Raw genomic sequence first — 21,016 nt, forward strand, 5'->3', positions numbered from 1 at the left:
TTTTCTCTTTTCCACTGGATCATTCTGTCACATTTTTGTGAAACAATATTCACTCTCAGATTCAACTAAAATATCTGATTTCTTACATGTGCAGAAGCTAACTTGTGCATATTGTTTCCTCTTTCTTCCCTCCAAAACAGACAAGAAAATAAGAAAAAAATCCAAGGTCTCTCAGAATTGTATCATACACGCAGACTTTCTTAAAGTATTCATTCAGCCAGAAAATCAAGCGGTGATTCCAAATTATTTGGAATTTTTTCCCCCCCTTACATGTTACTTTGAGCCTCATGTCCGTTCTTTGTCTCACTTCAACCTCGTGCTTTCTTTCCTTTACTTCTGACCCATTATCTCTTCTCTTTTTCTCTCAGTACTGCCTTTTCTGGGATGGTCTAAGGCTCATTGTGCTTGGGTCAATAATATGGCAATTTTAGTCTTAGGAAAAGTTGCTGAGCATGAAGCTTAAGGGAATGGGAAATACCTCCCAATTCATGTTACAATCAATCAAAAAGACTCTATAGTGGAAGAAAAGATTATTTTTTTATGAGTATCCTGACACAAAATTTCAGAATATATGAACATATTAGAGGTCTTTAAAACTGCATGGACACATCTGTATCATCTGTAATTATCTCATAATATAAAGCTAGATATATCACTTTTGTTCACAAAAAAGCTGTCTGTCAATCTCAATTAAATATACAAAAGTAGGTCTTTTCAGTGAGGAAGTATTTTTAATTACTGCATTTTCCAGTTTAACTGCACTTCTGAGTTGCTAAAATAGCTACTGCGCATGTCTGAGTAAAGAAATTAATCCAGCTCATTCTGGACTTTGACCTACATCCATACACAATTGATAAAAATAAGCCCAAATTACAAGAGTCATAAGAGGTTCATACCAGGGCCAACATAGAATATTAGCTTTTTTTTTCCCTAGTTGCCTCAGAGTAGCAGCTCTTTAAAACTGGCTGTGAACTACATTGCAGTTACAACTCTTGTTACCCAGAGAAATCAGGATGTTTGCCTTCACGTTCTAACACACAGCCTGCTGCATTCAGTGTGACTTCCTCCTCAACTGCCAGCCTAGACACATCACCTGAACATAAATGATTAATGCTAGAAGTGAAGACTTTTATGTCTGATTACCTGTCACAATTTATTGGTAATTCTTTCTCTAACATCTAGGTCTGATTCATCTTTCATGTAAATACGGAGAAGCTTTATCAAGTTAACGGAGTGAAATTCAGTGAAAACCGTGGTAAGTGAGAGCCCCTCATTTTAAATTTGCAGATCTCTGAAGGCAACAGTGCAGGGTAAGATGGCTTTACACTGCACTTACTTGAGACCCATTTAATTGATATCAGACTATAAAAATGGGTCTCAAAACCTGCAAAACTATATTGATACTTTATATATGAAACTCTTATTTTTGAGTGCCAATAAATCCTGATATATTTAAAAGCCTCATCCTTTAACAATTTTCATAAAGCATATATCACCAATGACTTCTATAAAAAGCTGCTAAATGTAGTAATAGCACTATCTAAAGAACAGCATCAGCAGTTTTAAAATCTGAGCTTTTCATATTCATGTTCTCAACATATGAAGACATACTAGTCTCAGAATAAACTCAATTTGTATCATCAAAGCTTATATAAATACATATCACAAAGCACTGGAAATTTCAATCTCTGATAGCTAGATAACAGTTCCACAAGATACCAAAAATGCAAGTGTCTTTAAGGATTTAGCTCAATTACTATTAAAGCAAGAATAGTTAAGCACTTGCAAGAGGATTTTTTTGTTTTGGCAGGGCTAAGCATTTTACTGTTGTAAGGACGCAAAAAACAACCTGACTGGAATAGTTCCTGGCCAATGTAAATCAAAGGATCTCCACTGACTTCAAAAGAATGTGTGGATTTACATTACTTGGAGATCTGTCTATTTGTTCACGCTTTCAGATTAAATGTCATTACTATTATTAGGAAAAGGTCAAACCAAGTGTCTATGTTATAAAACAAAAATCTAAACAACCATTCAAGGCTAAAACACATGTTAATGAGAAGTGCCCTCTTTTACCACTCACAGTTTAACTTTCAGAACTAGGCACCTGAAATATTGGTCTTAACAAATCTTCTGAATGCTTCTTCAGAGAATAAGGCAAACATTTCTCTCATTTTGAAGAAATGTGCTTATTATTCTGGTTGTGATTTTAATGTAGATGCCGTGCTGCTGCTTCCATGTCAAGTTTTTGGGTGTGGAATCTTTTTGAACTTTTATGATAAATTTGTCTTAACAGAACTGCATTAAAAAATACTTATGTAACAAGTATAAAAAAAGCTTATAAACTAAATATCTGAAGTTCATGGTCAGTTCTTTATTCCATCCCTTGAACTCCTAGTAAGTTTCATAAAATCTTGGTTGTACTGTTATCTAACCACTGTGTGCCCCACATTCCTACCGACAAGTCCCAGTAGTGGAGGTATTCAAACCACTTAACTTTGGCAAATAATTTGATTCTAAGTCGATGGCCTTGTGACGAAAGAAGAACTTACAGGGAGTTATTCAGAGTATTTGGGTTAGGAACTTAAGCACTACTCAAATAGTCCTTTCCATAATGACCGCATTTCTATCACTGGGCAGGAACAAATTGCTTGTGTCAAAACACAACTCAAGACTTCCATCAGCCTCATTTCCAAGTGAGGAGCCACAAAATAGATCTGTCTGCATTTTTACCACCGTCAGATTATCTAAAAAAATTACTAACCCTTTTAACACATATCTAATTTGCTTGCTTTGACTTGTGGGTGGTTGTGGGGACAATGTGAAAATGAAGTATTGGAAAGGAAAGGGTAAGAAGCCTATTTAAACGAACTGATTACACTTTTCCTGTGAACACTGCAGGCAGGGGAATAAGAAAAATACTAATCTAATTTTATAGTCATACTGAAAGACATTTAGCATGTTCTGGGCTTTTCTAGGAAAAAAAAAATGACTACTAACAAAAAAAAGTGGGGGTTTTATTTTTGATTTTTTTTACCAGATTTATGCTGGTAACCCAGGTATCTACATATATAGCAGAGGAGCTACATGGAACCTGTACTGTTCTGGAACCACATCAGTATACAAAGGGAAGCCAACTAAAATGGCATTAAACATTTATGTTGAGGGATTTGAATCACCCCCTTTATATGGAATGCTTACAACAAAGAAAAAATTCAGGAGCCAGAACTAGGTAGCCTGTATCCTGCATGCTGTGATGTAAGCTACACTTTTATACACTAGACATGGCATTGAGATTCTAAGTTGTCCTCTGAAAATTTATCACTTGACAGTGAAATCTTATTTACAGCCAGGAGCTGGAGAAGCCAATTAAAATTTTGTTTTGTTTACTTTTTTTATTAACTGCATGTAAATGATATTCAAACAGCTTACCCTCCCAGCATAATGCATAACAGTGAAGGTGGAGCCCAGATCCTTTGGGGCAAGGTTACCATTTCCATCTTTCGTGGAGGAATAGACTGTATTTGTGTCTGATGTATCCAGGTAAGACTGAATGCGTTTAGAAAGACTCTGTTCCACTGACCAAATAGATTGGCTTTCTTCATCCAGCATTGACAAAAAGCCTGATGGCTTCTGAAATGAAAAATAGATTTGTCTCATTTTATACAGGAGCAATAGAATTTCAGTTCTTCCTTGTAGAGTAACACAGCTTGTAATTTAGTAAACAGAAACATAAATCACCTCAAAAACAAAGGAAAAATATAAAAGATTAAAAGATTTTTTTAAGTGTTCAAGGCATGTTCTTCTATAGGAAATGTAGGGAACAGTATTTCAGTTGCCAAAAATGGTCACTATTGACAATCTTTTAGAAACTGATTGTGTTACTTGCTTCTTAGAAGTTGTACTCCAGAAACAAGTTTCGGGCACTAAAGAAACTGTCAGGCTCACAAAAGAGCCTTGTCAGTCCTACGGCAGCTCAGTCACAATGCCACGGTGCACAGATGCTACACATGAATCAGTACAGGCAGGGAGTTTCTGTTGCATCTTCCTCAGCCCTGAACTGTTAGTGAACTCTGTGAGCCACTGAGCTGTGGCCTCTTTGACCTGTAACCTTGTCTGAAGATTCATAAATTGGAAAATGCAAGGAAAAGTTTGTATTTGTCTAACATGCACAGACTGTGAATAAACATACATGGTGTAAAATGGATCTGGAAACTACCTGAAAGAAAAAATCCAAGGCTGCAGTATGGTTACCAGGAGAATACATCGTTTCCATGGCAACTCCCTCTTGTACACATTCTGCTTGCTCTTGTAGGAAAAGCACCTCATTGATGTACTGGTGTATCTTCTCATTGGTCATGTTGACACACAGCTATTGTAAAATGAAAAGAAAATGAGTATTAGACATTTACTGGATAACTCATTGATGTAGGTTTTACTGCATGTCTAATATTGAATTTGATGAAATGTCAATCCACAATATGTTACCTCTCGGTAGGCCACAGATTTGGGAAGACCCAAGGGAAATTTAGATTTTAACAGCTATTACTATTAAATTGGGAATACACAGTTTTCTGCCTGAACAGTTCATTGTGCATTCCACATAAGAGTTATCAAATATCAGCATTATCAAATACAGAGCAAATTTACACTAATTCCATTGAATAAAGTAGGATAACTCTACATATAAATGGTTAAATTTAATATTCTTCTGCTTTTTGTATTCAGGAAGGTTATATAAATACAATGTGTTTTTAGGAAAAAAAACCCCTACGAATTTAAGATCCTGAGTCTATAGTTCAGTGCTAGAAAAGACAAAATTGTTTCCACATATAATGTCACTGAAGTCTAAAGCAGTCTCTGAAGAACTCATTGTGTTTTACCAAAATACATAAAACACCTAGGGACATTTTACTAGATGTTGCTCTCCATTTTATAGATATTCTAAGGGAAGGCTAGCAAGAAAATGGTGTTACATAGAAAAGTTCAAAGTTTGGAGAGATAAATAGTGTAGAAGCTCCTCAAATATTTTCTCTGATTGCCTTATAGGATGTAAAACAATAGATTCACAGAAATCTATTTTCAATTAAAAACAGGTGGGAATTGTATCAGCTTATTTGTGTGCTTTTGTATTTTATTCAAAGCTCACCTGCAAAAACAAGTAAATATTTAAAATCTTGTGGAATAAGCGTTTTGACTGCTTTTTTGGCATTAAAGTGGAAATTTTAGTTGAAAATTTGAAAACCTCCTCTAATCCTACATTAACTATGACTAAGAAATTAAGAAAACAGAAACTCCTAAAAGGGTGGAAGAGCACTTCATATGAGGAATGATACAGGGAATGCCTGCATGCATTTTCTTTTCAGTCTAAACCAGTCTCATATTTGTATTGGCCAGCCATTAACTGTATCTTCCATTAACAAAGCGTGCAAAAGCAATGGCACCAGCAAGTCATATTAAAAGGTATGAAATATTTAGATCAATCCTAAAATTACATGGAAGAGAAACCAATTAATGTGTAAGAGTTGCCTGAATTTTCCATTAACACCTCTTGTTAGTATAGCCAACTTGTACTTGCTATACAATGCAATGGGCTAGTGTGAAAAACAGCAAGAAGAAATGAGACAAAGCTCATTTTACAACCAAACATCTACTATTAACTGTCTTTACTAATGCATGACAGTGCAGACAAAAGACAGCCTCGAATAAAACCAGTATTTCTTTTCAAGTGGGATTTATAAACCTTCCGATTGTTATCTAGTTTTATTAACAATAGAAATATACACCTGACTTCCAGTACCTACTTATTTTGTGGAAAAGACAGCTTTTTTAACTCTGTGCAGGCAAAATATGTTTTACTGATCAATTCTGTAATTCCAATTACAAAATCTTTCCAGGAGCTTGTAAAAATTATTTTATAAGGCAGACAAGCTTATACTTTGCAGGATATGGTAAAGCCTTAAAATGATGCATGCTGTATATATTTTTATTTGCAGGTGACTTATTTACAGAATGAAGTCATTCAACATTACAAAGGTGTATTCTACAATAAGAAAAGCTGTCAAAATCTCTATAAACTTAAGCTGACTTTTTATCATGAGCCAGTCCCTTCAAATTCATTTAAAAAAAAAGGAAGTATTTGAGAACCTAACTGCAGCAAAATTACTGAACTACACAATTTGAGACGAAGGAAAGATTGTCTTAGACACATCTTCAAAAGATCTGATAAATAGCATTGGTTTTAAGTAGAAAAATAAAAGGAATAATATTTTGTTGAAAAATTCATACATAGCATGATTGGATGGCAAAGAAAAAACAAATTTTTAAATTCTACCAGCCAGTGTATTACGGCATGCACTGGGGTGCTTCCTAGCAACGTAAACAACACCGTCACCCGGACTGGCAGGCACGCCACAGTGCCACTAAGGTACTGCAGACCAGAGCAGAAAGGCAGCTCAAGCACTTGCACAAACTGCTCCAAAGCTGCTCTCTCCAGCAGTGGCTGAGAGAACAGCTCTGCAGAACGAGAACCAGGAGACCAGCCAGGGACTGCTGGAAAGCAAGACATTCTGATCAGATCTTTCTCCATTTCCATGTTTTGTACAACATGCTGGGAAAAGGTAATAAAATGTTTCAAATTAAAAGCTTGACACAGGTTGACATAATAGTTAAAGTAGCTGAAATGTAGAAATGGGATGAATATGAACTAAACTAGCTTTGCGAACCCAAATTCTTTTGCTTCATGTCTTCTAAGTATTATATAAAACAGTGATGTACTTTCTGTCCAAAGATTTGAAAAGTTCATAGAATTACATTTTTTCAAATATGCATTTAACTGTACTCATGTAAATTCAATGGAAATATAACAGTAATTAAAAAGAAAAAAAAAGCCTCAAATAAATTTTTACCTAAAACAAATATTTGGAGAATATCTTTAAGAACTGTATTTGCTTTATCTAGCAGCATTACTCAACATTACCTACAACATTTTTGTCATTAATCATTGTTAAACTGTTCTTGATATGCATCTCATGGGCTCTGTACTATGTCTTCTAAGTATTTCTCTTTCTACCAGTCTTTTTTACCTTTACTCACTATCATGTCTCAGTGAAAATAAACACACCATATATTTGTCCAAGTCTTCTCTAAGAAGTCCTTTTAGAATATTATTAGAAGAAAAAATTATTCTTGTTCAAGTATTTAAAACAAACAAACAAAAAAAAAAAACAAACTAAAACCAACCACAACTTGCAGCACCATCCAAATTGTAGATTTTGGAAAATAACAGAGTGGCATTTGGCAAAAGCAGTAAGTATTCATCACATTAGACAGTGTTAGCTTGATCTCTCCTTTTACCACATTTGACCAGTTAGTACCACTAAGTACACTCCAAATTAAAATTTAGGCAGAATACCAAAACTGTACTGTGCTCTGAAGACAGAAAAGCAGCCATGACTAGTGACATTTTCCTGCTCTTCACTCTGTTCACTTTTCCTGCTCTTAGACCTATTTGAAAAAGTCATTACCAAAAAAGGAAATTTGAGGAAAGAAAACTTGGTACTGTCATTCAGTGAGGAAAAGATGGATGCAAAGACCCTTTGGAAAGCTCATTTACATCCTTTGGTCATGGAGAAGGATTAACTCTCCCAAGGAATGTGTATTCAGAGCATGGAGTAAAGCTTACAGCTGCCATTTCAACACATCTATCAGGCCCTAATTTATGGGCTGAGATGATGAAGCTACAATGTCAAATGTAATTTGCAAGGAAGTGCCCTAGCATTTCTCAAAAATGTAATTTCTAAGATAATGAAACACAGAATCATCATTTTTCTGAGGTTGAACTCAGAAAATATTTTTAAACCTAAGCTCGACACTCACTTATTTTCCAGAAGTATCTTGAATGCTGTTCCCCTTTGTATCTGCTACCCAAACATTTCCAAATCCTTTTCTTTATGTATAGTACCCATCGGAATATTTCTAAGGTATTTATTGCAAAATCAGAACCATTGTATTTCTTCCTTTGCATTTTAGGGCTAATAGGATCTAACAAAAATTTCTTGTTCTCCATGCAGCTCCAACACAAATTCAGACATAGTCCTTCTACCTCTGTCAGAAGATCATTAATTCACCAGGACTCGGTGTCATTTCTGGGATCAATTGCCATTAGCTGATCTGTGTTCCTCAAATAACATAAAAGAGAAGCTGGTGCTATGTTAAAACTTTACTACAGGTAGGTGTCACCTGAGAAACCTTCCACAAAGGAGGGTCTGAAGCACCCCTCAAAAAAGAGACAATTTCAAGACAAAGTGGAATAATTCCCCACCTGTTTTCGTAAATAGGAAAGTACTAAACAAACATACAAACAAACACAGTCACAACAATCTTTCCTTGAAAGAGTTTGGAATTGTTCTGAAACTGAAATAAAAAATAAAAAAAATCACTCATAATGCTGGCCAGAAACTAACTACTATGGGACAAAAAAGGATGCTACTGTGGAAAAGCAAGATGTCAATTAAATGTTGTTGTGCAGTATTTCACCAATCACAAACTGAACTGAGCTGGGAATCCCAATTTGAGATAAATTATTTTATTTTTGGCTACAAAGTGTCTACTGTAAAAGAATAAAGAAAAAAATAATTATTTTAATGTTAGGTATATGATAAGCCAGCTTTAAATTCAAGTAACACTAGTCTTCCAGTTGCTGGCTGGAATACTGGACAGAAAATAATGTCCTGCATAAATGGAAAAAGATGTGTGCATTGGGAAGGAGACCAAAGAGACTAAGGAGGAAGAGGAAGGAGTACACCTTGACAAAGGCCATGAAGAATGTAAGATCCTCAGGAACTAGACTGAGGAAGAAAGTAAAACACAGGATTGCCAGGCCCCTGAGGGAAGGGAAAGGATTTTACAGCCCTGCTCAGCTTTTCCAGGGGTCCCCACCAACTCCTCGCCGATGGGCTCAGGCCCAGTCCCAGGTGATGCCATGGAAGTGCCAGCTTCCAGCTCTTTCTCTAACTGTTTGTGACAGGGTCCCAGCCCCATCTGGCTGCTTGCCATGTCAGGGCTGCTGATGGGCGCTGTTACTGGCCCTGGCTCTGTCCACCATGCTCCAGAGATGCTGCCCATCAGGGAGGGCATGGCCATCCTCTGGGTCCTCCTGTTGCCTGGCTCCCTGGTGCCAAGCATCAGCTGGTTCTCGCTGCTCCACAACAAGGATGTTAAAACCTTCCTGTGTGTGGAGGCTAGCAAAACTCTGACTTAAAAATAACACATGATATTTCCTTGTTAAAGAGTGAATTAACATTGTAAGTACTGCCCATCATCCTATGGGGAATAAGGAGTACTCCAGCACAGGGAACTGCAGTGGAAAGTTCTGCATTAAGTCCCTACATAGTAACAGCTCAGTGTGGACCAGCAGCTTCATATTCCACAGAGGCAAACAGGACCATCGATCTATGCTCTGCACAGGCAAAACCAAAGAAGGTTGATTTCTTCAGCATAAAAAAAATCTTGAAATGCTCTTTCAAACTATCCAAATGCAGAAACCCGACTGTGTGTCCCCTCATCAACTACCACTGAAACTGCAATGACTGTAGAAAAGTTAAGTCATGTGACTTAAGTCTCTTCATATCCATCCATCTACAAAACAGGCAGCATGACCTTGCATTTGGACAGCTAGAAGCAGTCTAATGGCTGAGACAATTAAATTTAATGTGAAATAATCTGTTATGGTTGTTTTGGCTAGGAAATATTATATGGCAGAAATGTAGTGTCAGCAGAGTGAACCATAGAAAAAACATGCAGAAAAGTTAAAATCTACCATACTTAACAATAATAAACATAAGTGAAAATTCCAAAACAGCTGGGTCCTATGACCTCTTCTGCTTCACCATAGTGACTCTGAAGTGGAGTCCTGAGAGGGGCAGGAAATGCTCTCTGCTCTCAGAGCCAGCTGACTCCTGTTGCAGGAGATGTGCTGCAACAAGCTGCCATGGAAGCTGTGCCCCTCCCAGAGCTATACTGCATCACACAGATAATGTGCATGTACTTTAATGGGTATGGAGTTGAATGGGGGAGTCAAGAGACACTTGACTGCTCCAGTGACCTGCAGTACTAGTTTAGATAAATCACTTATATTTCCTAAGAAAAGAATAATATATACATACTTTCGTCTGCAAAACTTAAGAAGCCTACAGAGGTAAAATACCATGCAAGAGCTAAACATATAATTTAGCAAGAACTAAATACTTTCTTCACTTTATCACTTGAATTATATATTGGACAGAAAAGACTATTAGTGCCAATTTTACTTTATTGCGTTATTGTTCTCTATGATGAATCTACAAGTACAGACTTCCATTTCTGTAGAAAGACTTGACTTTCAGCAGGGGGAAGAAAAGCTACTCTTACTTACTCTGGTTCTTCTGCTATAACACAGTTTTCTTAGAAACAACTGGGGCAAAATGGTACAGGCAACTATCCGTCCTGCTTATTGCTTGTTATATTCATCGGTCATGAGTTTGTTCAGTCTGTGGTCAAAAATATACTGTCATAAGTATGAAGATTGTAGCATTCCTTGACTGTACTATTTGGAGTTGTGCTCTTAAGGAGCCATGAATAAGATCTAACCTAGTTTTAAATTCTACTAGAAGAGAAGTAGATACCTTCTAGTTTTAAAGGGGTGCAGAATAAACTGTAAACAAATACAGTCCCCCTCAAACAGGGAAGCCTGAGAAAACATTGAACACTGGAAACTGCCATTGATATTTTTGGTAGAGTGCTAGTATTTCCTGAAATGACCACAAAATGAAGGCCATTTCTCTACAGAATTGGAAACAGAAATTGTGCTCACTTCTGACCATGTTCCAGTGTGGCTGTATAGAAAGCTGTTTTGGCAGAGCAGGTATGCAGCTGCTCCAGGAAAATGCTGTTCCCAAGCTAATGATCACTTCTAGGAAGTGATTGTAAACTGTAATTGGGGTGAGCTAAAAGTGAACTGTAGTCATTTACCGTAGCTCAGCTGATGAGCAGTAAAAGCAGTAACTTCCTGGTAATTCGGAAGTTTTCAGTCTTTATCGAGCAATGACTCCTTCAGACTGTGACTTCTAAAAACATTGTTCCCCGTCTTTCAGCTTTTAAATTTCATACCAAAAATCAGAACTCACCTCACTATTGCTTATTCCACACACTTTTTTACTTTTATCTTAGAACTACATGTCCCATTTTTGCTCTTATAACTTATCACATATGTTCTATACAATAAAGGCTTAGCAATGCTCACCAAGTACAAGGAAAACTGAACAATTAATTAATAATGTTTTTAACTTCTAATGCCTTCTTTTTTGCAATGGTCTATAAAAGTTTTCTCTCCACAAGCTGTCAGTCACATCACTTTGCCTGTACAATTTATCAGGTTCATTGTGTAGGCATAATTCATCTTACTTTTCTAGTCGTTTGACAGCTGTCTTCCCTTGCATTGCTCATGAGTTGTTCCTAGACCAATTCTCCATTTGACTTTGATATTTCAATATTCTAATGCCTTGTCATTCCAAAACAAACACTGGAGTAAACAAGTTATTCTACCTGGTTTGTCCATCTCTGTTTGCCTGAACCATCTTCAAACACAGTTTATTAAAACTGGCATGTGATTTACTATCTTATTGCTCTCTTAATCATGATATTAAACTGTCTATCTACCAGCCTGATATAAAGCACCAGAAAGATTCACAGAGCTACGTGGAATGTCCCCAGTTCTGAGCAATCAAGGGGTTTTAATTTTTATTGAAAACACTCACAATTATTTTTCTAAGAAAGCAGGAAAACAGATATCACAAAGTATGCCCTATCATACACTAATTTGAAAAAAGGAAAAGGTTCCTATTCCATAAAATTACCTTTCTAATGCCATTTTAAAATATGCTAATCTAAATGTGATTAAAAAATAATTTTTATGGCCCCACCACTGTCTGGCTGTAACATTTAGTGCTAACATTCGGAAATCACAGGGCTTGACACTGGGCGTGTTTGCAGACATGATGCAATGTTTTGCATGAGGAGCCTATCCCGGCTACCAAGACTGTTTATTGTAATGGTTAACGAGCCCAGGCAGGACTCTGAAAGAGGCTAGACAGCTAGAGACCTCCAGCTTTGAAGTTCAGGCTTTTTGGGGTAAGTCGGCATGATTAGTTTGTATCACATGGTGATACAAACGGCTTCTCTTCACTGATGCTACAACCTATCACTTCAGGAATTAGGAATCTTAATTACATCATGGAGTTCATACAAAAAACTCTCTACTTTGTCTTTTCAGGAATGCAGTTAAGTAGGTACTGAGATAATGACTCAGAATATTACTTAATATTATTCAACAAAATGCATTCAGTCCAGGTGAAGGGACAGTAAGTGTCTCTTGAAATATATTTATTTATGAAAAATAAAATAGAAATGCAAATTTGACTTTGAAATCATCATGATTGCTATGCAGAAATCATAAAATAAATTCATTTTAAGTAATTTTTCTTAGATCTTGTATTTTCTCTTCAAGCATCTTCTGCGGTTACTAAGCAGAAAATTACTTACCTCTGAAAATACAATTCATAGTATTTCATGATGTCAATTGCAGATCTTTTATGAGTTTCATGACAAAAAAGCAATGCACAACAGAGTCAAAGAAAAATAACCAGTAAGTCCCAAGATGAACCCCTCTCTTTTGAGAAGCGTTTAAATTGCATAGAATATTTTATTATTATTAATCAGGAGGCTTACGGTTTTGTTTTTTTCATATACTCAGCCTGTTAAAATGTTTTTAATTTTTCACTTTATATTTTCTCCCAAAGCCAGCATTCACAATGAGTAAATGCCTAGGAATATTGGTACACATCAACAGTCCTTAATCCAGCAGATGTTCAAGCAAGGTAGAACTGTAACAGCAAAAAGAATTTTGTGGAAGGGAAACTAGAATCTATTTTATTGCCTTCTTACATGCTCTTTTGAAGGTACAGGTAAACCCATAATGTGCTTTCAAATATTTGGAAACTGGGTAGCAATGTAAACATGCTATACAAGCTGAACTAATGTGGCTCTATGACTTCTGTTTCACTAGAAAGAGGAAGTTGAGCCATAAAACAATGGACTGACTGGGACAAAGAGGCAAATCCTGATTTCAAACAATAACAAGTCATTTGCTGCTGCTGATGCCTTCTCGATTCTTTTCTATGCTTTTTTTGTTCTATGCTTTGATTTTCTTCCACTGCACTACAGAATGAATGAACAACTGAACTACAACTTAAACACCTCTTTGAGAGTGTTGTATAGAGTCACTAATGCTGTCTGAAATATGTAATTCACAAGAGCTCTGGTGTTCAGTGACTAATGTTGAAGGTAGGCAAACATCTTAAAGAAACTTTGATATTTAAAAGGATTTTAAAGCATTAAGTGGCATAAATTTCAATTTATTTTCCATGGATGCAATACAATTTTTTGTAAAGTCACACAGAGGTGAATCTGCCAGTAATGGCACTTAGCATAATGCAGCATTTTCATTTCATTTTTTCTCCAAGGCATCTGAAGACCTCTTGCTCTTTCTTCCAATTCAGTGTATTCTCCTTGTACTCACTGATGTAGTTGAAGTATAACTTCCACAAGCATGAAAATAAACAACACTATTTCCCTCAGATTTTCTTTCAGTGCTGATACTACCCCTCTGCAAAATCACAATACATATTTACTATATTATTTTAAAATTGTCAACAAGACAAAACCCAGTATATAATTCATGCACATATAGGTATAATGAGAAAAAATTTTTTAAGAGAAAATTTTCACTTTCATGTATATTTGTATTCTGATCAAAACTGGTCAATTAGAGAATTAACAACAGGTACAGTAAATTCAGCAAAACATCCACACTTGCCTGTTCAAAAGTATTCTTTTGAAATTCTTCAAATCCAAAAATATCTAATACTCCAATTTCAAACACCTGGTCACTGGGAAAAAAAAAAAAGATATTACAGATAATAAGAATTCAAGCAAGTGAATAATACATCTGTTGTTTCTCACAGAAGTATTTCTGTTCTAGGACAAAAGCAGGCTGTATTTCAAAAACATGGATGAAATACACAAGCAGGCCATGTATAGAACAGAATCAAAATTCTACTCACCAACCTGTTATGCTGAACAGAAATAAAAAAGCAGGGTTCAAGATTACTTTAGCAGCCATGCTAAAAACTGTATTTGGAAGAGAAGGAAAAAATCTTAACTTCCTTAAAGTCCAGTTTCTAAGGCGATAGGTACCCATTTTCTGACATCAGGGGTAACCATTTCAGAGAAGTTTCAAAAATGCCTGGTTGCACTCAGTTATTCTTTCCCGTTTGTATTTCTTTGGCAGCCAGAATTGCTTCTACAAAATGTACTTCAAGGGAAACCTGTTAAGCACAAGTCCTTTCTGTGTCAGCATCAGGTAGAATTTTTGGGCTCAGGCTGCCCAAGAGGTTACATGTCCCAGGGGAAAGGACAGCCAGCGGTCAGGCCTGAAGAAGGCAGATGTTTCCTCTCTGTACATATAAAAGAATACTTGCTGACATTGCATCTAATATGTTGTGTGTCACTGCATGCGTTCAGGGAAGGGGTTTTCTTGTGGCCAAGTGGAAGGATCACAGCAGAGCAGTCAGCTAGGATTTGAACAGGAGAAATGGGAAAAGGGCAGAGGTGTTATTATCCTGTACTTGCTTGGGACTGGGTCATTGTAAACCTGATCTGGAGAGAAAACTAAATTCACTGCAGTGAGCAAAACTAGTATTTTGGGACATTCTGTTGCCTACTTTGCAACGATAATATTGCAGGCTGCTGGTTCTGAGATCCTTCCATAGCTTTTTTTCTCCATATTCTAAGTTTCCTATATGTCTAAATCTCTGTGCATATCAGGCTATAGATGTAAAGGAGAAAAAGGTGAACCACTGTTGAAATACAGGAATATAGTTCCATTGCAGCCATTGTAACCCCTACCACGTCATTAGATGAGGATCCAGCCCTCAAAATAAATTCCTATATAGGAAACTAACAAAATAAAATCATTTGAAAAAAATGCATATTACAAAACAAGCTGGGAAAAACAATCCTCAGGGGCAAGCAGGAGCCTTTTTCAGAAATCATGCCCAAGAAGTTTGTCTTCATTTCAAAAGCACACTAGTTCAATGCACTACTGATTGTCACAGGACTAGCTGTGTGCATAAATGTCAGACAGAGATTGTTACATAATAAATCTAGTCCAGAATGGCTTTGTTGGGCAGCAGAGGTTATCAGGAGGTCGATTAGCCTCCAAGAGAATTTCTACAAGAAAAAGCATAAAGCTATATCACCACCTCCATCTCTAGCAATGAGTGCAATTTAAATTGGGTTTTAAAATGTAAGCCTCATTCACAACTGCTGCTGATTAGAGATGGAGGGTGTATATTCCTTGTCACAATGTGTTTTCAACAAAACCTTTTCATTTCAAGAAAGAAGAATTAAATGTTTAAAAACAAACTACCTCAGAGAAACTAGTATTGAAAATCCAGAATTACCATATTATTTAAACAGGTTTTGGAAAAAAAAGAGAAGCTTGAAATTTCAGAATACTTGATAGGTTTTCACTCTTTTTTTTTTTTTTTTCATTTGTATATAGCCTTCCTTGTAGGAAGGCAAAACATGAACTGCTATGTAACATTGTACAACAGCTGAAATATTGCATTATAGTTCACAATTTTTAAGAACTACTTAACACAGAACAGCTTATCCCTTCTCTTTCTGATTCAATTAATATGTTTGAGACAGGATGGTTTACATCCCAGTTGAGTCCATAACTGTTATTTTGTCAAATTAGTCTCTCTTACTTTCCCTCAAGGAATATATAAACATTTGCATAAGGAAAAGGCCAATACAAACTGACTTAATAAATTATTAAAAGTCAGGCAAAACAGGAACCTGGTCCTACGTTCCAAAATTCGGGGTAAAAGCCTTAGCAGACAGCTTATTGCCTACCTCAAACAACATTTTGTATCAAAACTGTGATATTTGTGAGAAATACCCTGGCTTGCTGGAGATGCATTTGTTGACAGAAAAACATGTAGTCTCAGTGTTTCTATGAACTCCTCTTGATAATTTTGGTCTAGTGTTATTAGGAGATGCACACAGCACATTAAAAGAGCTGGAGGTTTTACATAATTAATATCTTGCCTAGGGGGCAAGTATAACAGAGCTAGGCTTTGTATCCTCTACAACAGCGACATTTTACTGTTACATTGTGCTATTTATGTGCAAAATCTCTACAACCATGATAATAATCTTCTGTATTAAATTATTGCTCAGATTTTGAAAACTAAGTAACAACTGACAACACAACATCCAAATTAAAAGCACTGCTTTATATATGACTGCAAATTACTTTGCTTTTTAAATCTTTCTTCTTGTCTTTCTTTTTTTCATACCACTTTTCTTGCCAGAAGGAAGTTCCCTATATGTTTTTACTGGCTAGCTGTCAATCATATTAATTCCAGCAAAATTACTTTCCTTAAATAATCATACCAGAGATTCCCAAGGCAAAATAAAGCATGAATGGTTCCATGTTTACAAATGAAAGGGCATGTCACTACTGTCTAAAAGAAAAGATATTAGAAAAAATCACTTTTTGTTCTGAAAGATTTCCTTATTTTATTATTTTATCGTTATTAACCATCACTGACACATTTCTTCATTATGTTTCAGATATTTAATATTTACTATGTATAACTAAAACAACTGTAGTTTTACTGGGGACTGAGACTTTGATTTCAAGTTTGACAATACTTCCCAGAATAGAAACTAGAAAAAAAGGAATTTGCTGCGTGAAGATGTTTGAAGAACTTTATCTCTTATACCAGCACACAGGTGTGAATACTTAAAAACAAGCATGGATGTTCACTATAAATAATTTTGGTTTTCTAATTCACACAACAGCATTTCAGCTTACAATGTTTTTCAATGTCTCCAGTTTTTCCTTTTTTCCTCAGAACATCTCTGTAAAGATACCCTTATAGACTAGAAATACCTTTTTGATCTGGTACACTTAACAATTGTATTATAAAGAAACTACATAAAAAATCCTGGCAACTCCTGAAAACAATACACATACAGAAGACATCCTGTCTGATAATTACCACCTTGGCAGAGATCTTGCCATTCATCAAGAGATGCTCTTGAACCATTTGCCATTCCTGGCAAGGCAAACAGGACTCCCTTTACAATATGTCTGACCCAGTGCTGCAGACGAACCTACAGAACATTATTTGTTCACTTTTTTTCCATCCCAGATGGTTCTTAGCTCCAAAATCAGTAGGGTTCATTCCTTTTGTTATCTTTTGCAATCTGCCAGAATAAAGCAGTGAGATGAATCTGTTGTGGGAGGGTGATCTAATGTGCCTTTTCACCAGCCCAAGATACAACAGATTTTGCTCTTCCTCCAACTTCTGCCAGTAATGAGGAAGGCTTATGTCTGATCTTGATAAACTGGAAGTGATACTGATTAATGAGGAAATATTTCTCTGATTAGATGAAGCATATAGTCTAGCCTTCAAATGAGGTCCCTCAGAATCCTAATTAAGAAACTCTCAGTTTTCCCAGGGGAACAGATTATACCTGTTGTCACAAACACAGTTCTTGAAGGGAATAGGCTGAATGCTTCCAGTTGGATATGTTCATCTCAAACAATTACTAAACAAAACTAGTTTCTGAAACTTTTGAGGGAGATTTTTCAATAGTCTGAGATTTTTCCTGAGATTTGGTGTCGTTGCCATGTCTCTCGGGTATCTTGCTCATCAACTGTAATTTTTCTTTTAGTACTACCTTACACAAGTGTGAGTGGTATATATAGAGATGGTGGCTGGACATATCACAAAGAAACACTGGCTCCATATCTGACAAACACTTTTTTGAGTGACTTGACAGTTATGGCAGGAAGCAGGAAGTATATTTGCCAGTGGGCTCAAGATCTACAGGTCTTTCATTAGTAGCACGTACTCTTCTTCAGTTTTTTCAAGTCATATTTGTTCTGGGCTTTAAAAAATGGAATTATCTTGTTTAATGAAACATTGGAAATTATCCAGAATGAAGCAGATTTCAAATTATGATATTATGTACCATATTAGATTAGATGCTTTGTACTGTTTGTCAGTTTTAAAATATTTCCCTACCTCCACATACAGAAACAATTCTCATTATGCTGTGGGTTCATGCTCTGAATAGGAAGTTCTTTCCCTCCTTCCTGCACTCCCAGCAACCTTCTATTGAGTCCAGTAATAGACAAATAAATGTTTTAGGTTTTTTTCTGATATTTTTTCTGAAGCTGAGAAGATTTCTGTTCCAGAATATCTTGTTCTATAAATTAGATAGTGTACTAAGAATTTTGTAAATGAGACTTCTGACATCTTTCCTTTGCCCAAATAAATGTTCCTACTGCTGCTACCCTTTGGCACTATTTGAATTTTGATGGGTACAAGAGTATACAGTCAGAATATAAAACTTTTCAGAAACTACCTATTTAGAAATATTCTGTATGCTCTATTTGCAACAGAATTCTATGGCTGACCTAGTGATACAGACAGAAAGTACAACAATGCCAGCTTTCTTTGTTTGTCTGTAATACTGCCACATAAGAATCTCAGAATGGGTCAGGTTGGAAGTGACCACAGCAGGTCATCTGCTCCAGCCTCCCTGCTCAAGCAGGGACATCCCAGAGCACATGGCACAGAATTGCATCCAGATGGTTTCTGAATATCTCTGGTGAGGGAGACTGCACAACCTCTCTGGGCAACCTGCATGGCCACCCACACTGTAAAAAAGTTCTTCTTCATGTTCAGGTGGAGCTTCCTGTGCCTCAGCTTCTGCACATTGCCTCTTTTACTATTGCTCAGCACCACTGAGCAGAGCCTGGCTCCATCCTCTTGACAACCTCCCTTCAGAATTTGTAGACAGTGATGAGATTCCCCTTTCAGTTGTCCTTTCTCAAGAATAAACAGGCCCAACTCTCTTTGGACTCTCCTCATAAGAGAGATGCTCCAGTCTCTGAATCATCCTTGCTGCCCACTGTTGGACCTGCTCCAGGAGTTCTGTGTCTCTCTTGCCCCGAGGAGCCCAGAACTGGACACAACACTCACTTGGGCTAAGTAGAGGGACACAATCACCTCCCTTGACCTGCTGCCAATGTTCTTCCGAATGCAACCCAGGACACCATTGGCCTCCTTGGACAGGACACGCTGATGGCTTATGGACAGCTTGTTGTCTACCAGGACACCCAGGTCCTTCTCCACAGAGCTGCTTTCCAGCGGATCAGCCCCCACCCTGTACTGCCGGAGGAGGTTGCTCCTCCCCAGGTGCAGGAACCTGCATTTGCCTTTGCTGAATTTCGTGCAGTTCTTTTCTGTCCATCTCTCCACCATGTTGAGGCCCTTCTGAAGGGCTGCACAGCACTCTGGGATATTGCCCACTCCTCCCAGCTTCGTGTTGTCACCAAACTTGCTGAGGAAGCATCTGTCCCATTGTCCAGGTGATATATGAATAAGTTAAACAATACTGGGCCCAGTAATGGGTGACTGCTAGTGAGAGGCCTCCAGCTAGACCCAGACCCTCTGGGACTTGCTGTTCAGCCAGGTTTTAGCTACCAAATATGTATCAGCTTTTTATCAGGTTTTATCTACAAAGAGAGAAAATGTTTTCTAACTAGCTGATAAAATAACATGCCTTCAACTTACTAGCAGGCAGGGAACACAGTATCAAGATTTTCTCAAGCCCATATACCTAATTAGCTTGTTTTCCATGAGAAAAGAAAAACAATATTTCACAAGAATTCACAGGCATTCTTAAATCTCCATAAAGAGAAAGCTCTCTTGCAGAATGAGTCAGGAATTGTTAAAACATTACCTTAAGTCATTTCATTACTCATTTGGATCACTAGATCCAACTTTGCCAATGTGCAATCTATTACCTCAAAATGTCACATTAAGGCAACCATGAATCTACAAAACTGAACATCAGCATACTTATCTAAATGAAAGTAAAACAGTGGTAAACTTCGAAGAGTTAAGAGTCTTAGGAAGAAATTCACCTAGACTATTTTGATAATAATAAAATCACTAGAATAGGAAATCATTATATAGATCAGTGAAGACAAATATCAACAATTAAAAAAGATAATTATAAGCACTTGTGAGAAATGTTAATAGCTTTCTTCTAATTCTACTCTAGGGGCCAATTAAGTTTTTTTTAAATAATATCAGAATGAATAAAGTAAAAAACCTCAGATCTTGCAACCAGTCTAAACTAGCATGTAGGGTTATAATTTAGTTAAAACGAGACAAAATTTTAAGTTTTTATGAAAGAGAAAAACATTTCTAAAGGTGTGTTTTCTCACTTAACACCATAATTAAAATTCTTGCTTTATACCTATTGAGTAGTATTACAAAGTAATGAATTTTCTGGATTCTGGCAACACTTTTTATTCTCTATACTTCATACCTTTAGAGCTTGTTCTTTGCAGCTTGTCACAGCATCATCTTCCTTCGCTTAGATTTAATGATAATTATTGCTTTTATTTTGACTGAAATCTGTCACAAACTATTTCATAGTAAATATAAATCAATATTAAATACCAAAATCAAGTATTTCCACCATAAAAGTTAAACAGAGATAACCAGTTTCCTCAAAAATGCTAAGATCAAATGCTTCTTTTAGAGTTACTAAGCCAATAAATCTAATTTTATTGCTTCATAAATTCTCCCTGAAGTGTGATGGAAATGCAGCTAAACTGCCTCACAACAAAACAAGAAAACTGATTTAGAAAACTTATTCCAGGTTTCTGATCAAGGCTTCATTCCATCTGATAAGCAGTAATTCTGTCAGTTTCCAACCTGGGAACACAGTGTGGCCTGGAATGTATCAGACTTATCTAGTCATGTAAGTTAATGTTTTTGGTGGATCTTTAAGCAGAGGTTTATTAAAACTGCACCAA

At 36.5% G+C, this 21,016-nt stretch overlaps 1 protein-coding gene across 6 annotated transcripts in view; it reads right to left on the reverse strand.

Annotated features, from left to right (window-relative positions):
* The window catches only part of MYO16 (myosin XVI), a 368,841-nt gene that overhangs the window by 94,076 nt on the left and 253,749 nt on the right, over positions 1–21,016 (reverse strand). For all 6 annotated transcript variants that reach the window (XM_010394347.4, XM_039550108.1, XM_039550096.1 and 3 more), the window contains exons 21-23: positions 13,913–13,985; positions 4,220–4,372; positions 3,433–3,633 (exon numbers count right to left, since the gene is read on the reverse strand). In XM_010394347.4, the coding sequence (XP_010392649.3) occupies positions 3,433–3,633; positions 4,220–4,372; positions 13,913–13,985 (427 nt within the window). The remainder of the gene's footprint in view (positions 1–3,432; positions 3,634–4,219; positions 4,373–13,912; positions 13,986–21,016) is intronic.

Source organism: Corvus cornix, chromosome 1 (genome assembly GCF_000738735.6).
Source record: "Corvus cornix cornix isolate S_Up_H32 chromosome 1, ASM73873v5, whole genome shotgun sequence".
NCBI lineage: Eukaryota > Metazoa > Chordata > Aves > Passeriformes > Corvidae > Corvus > Corvus cornix.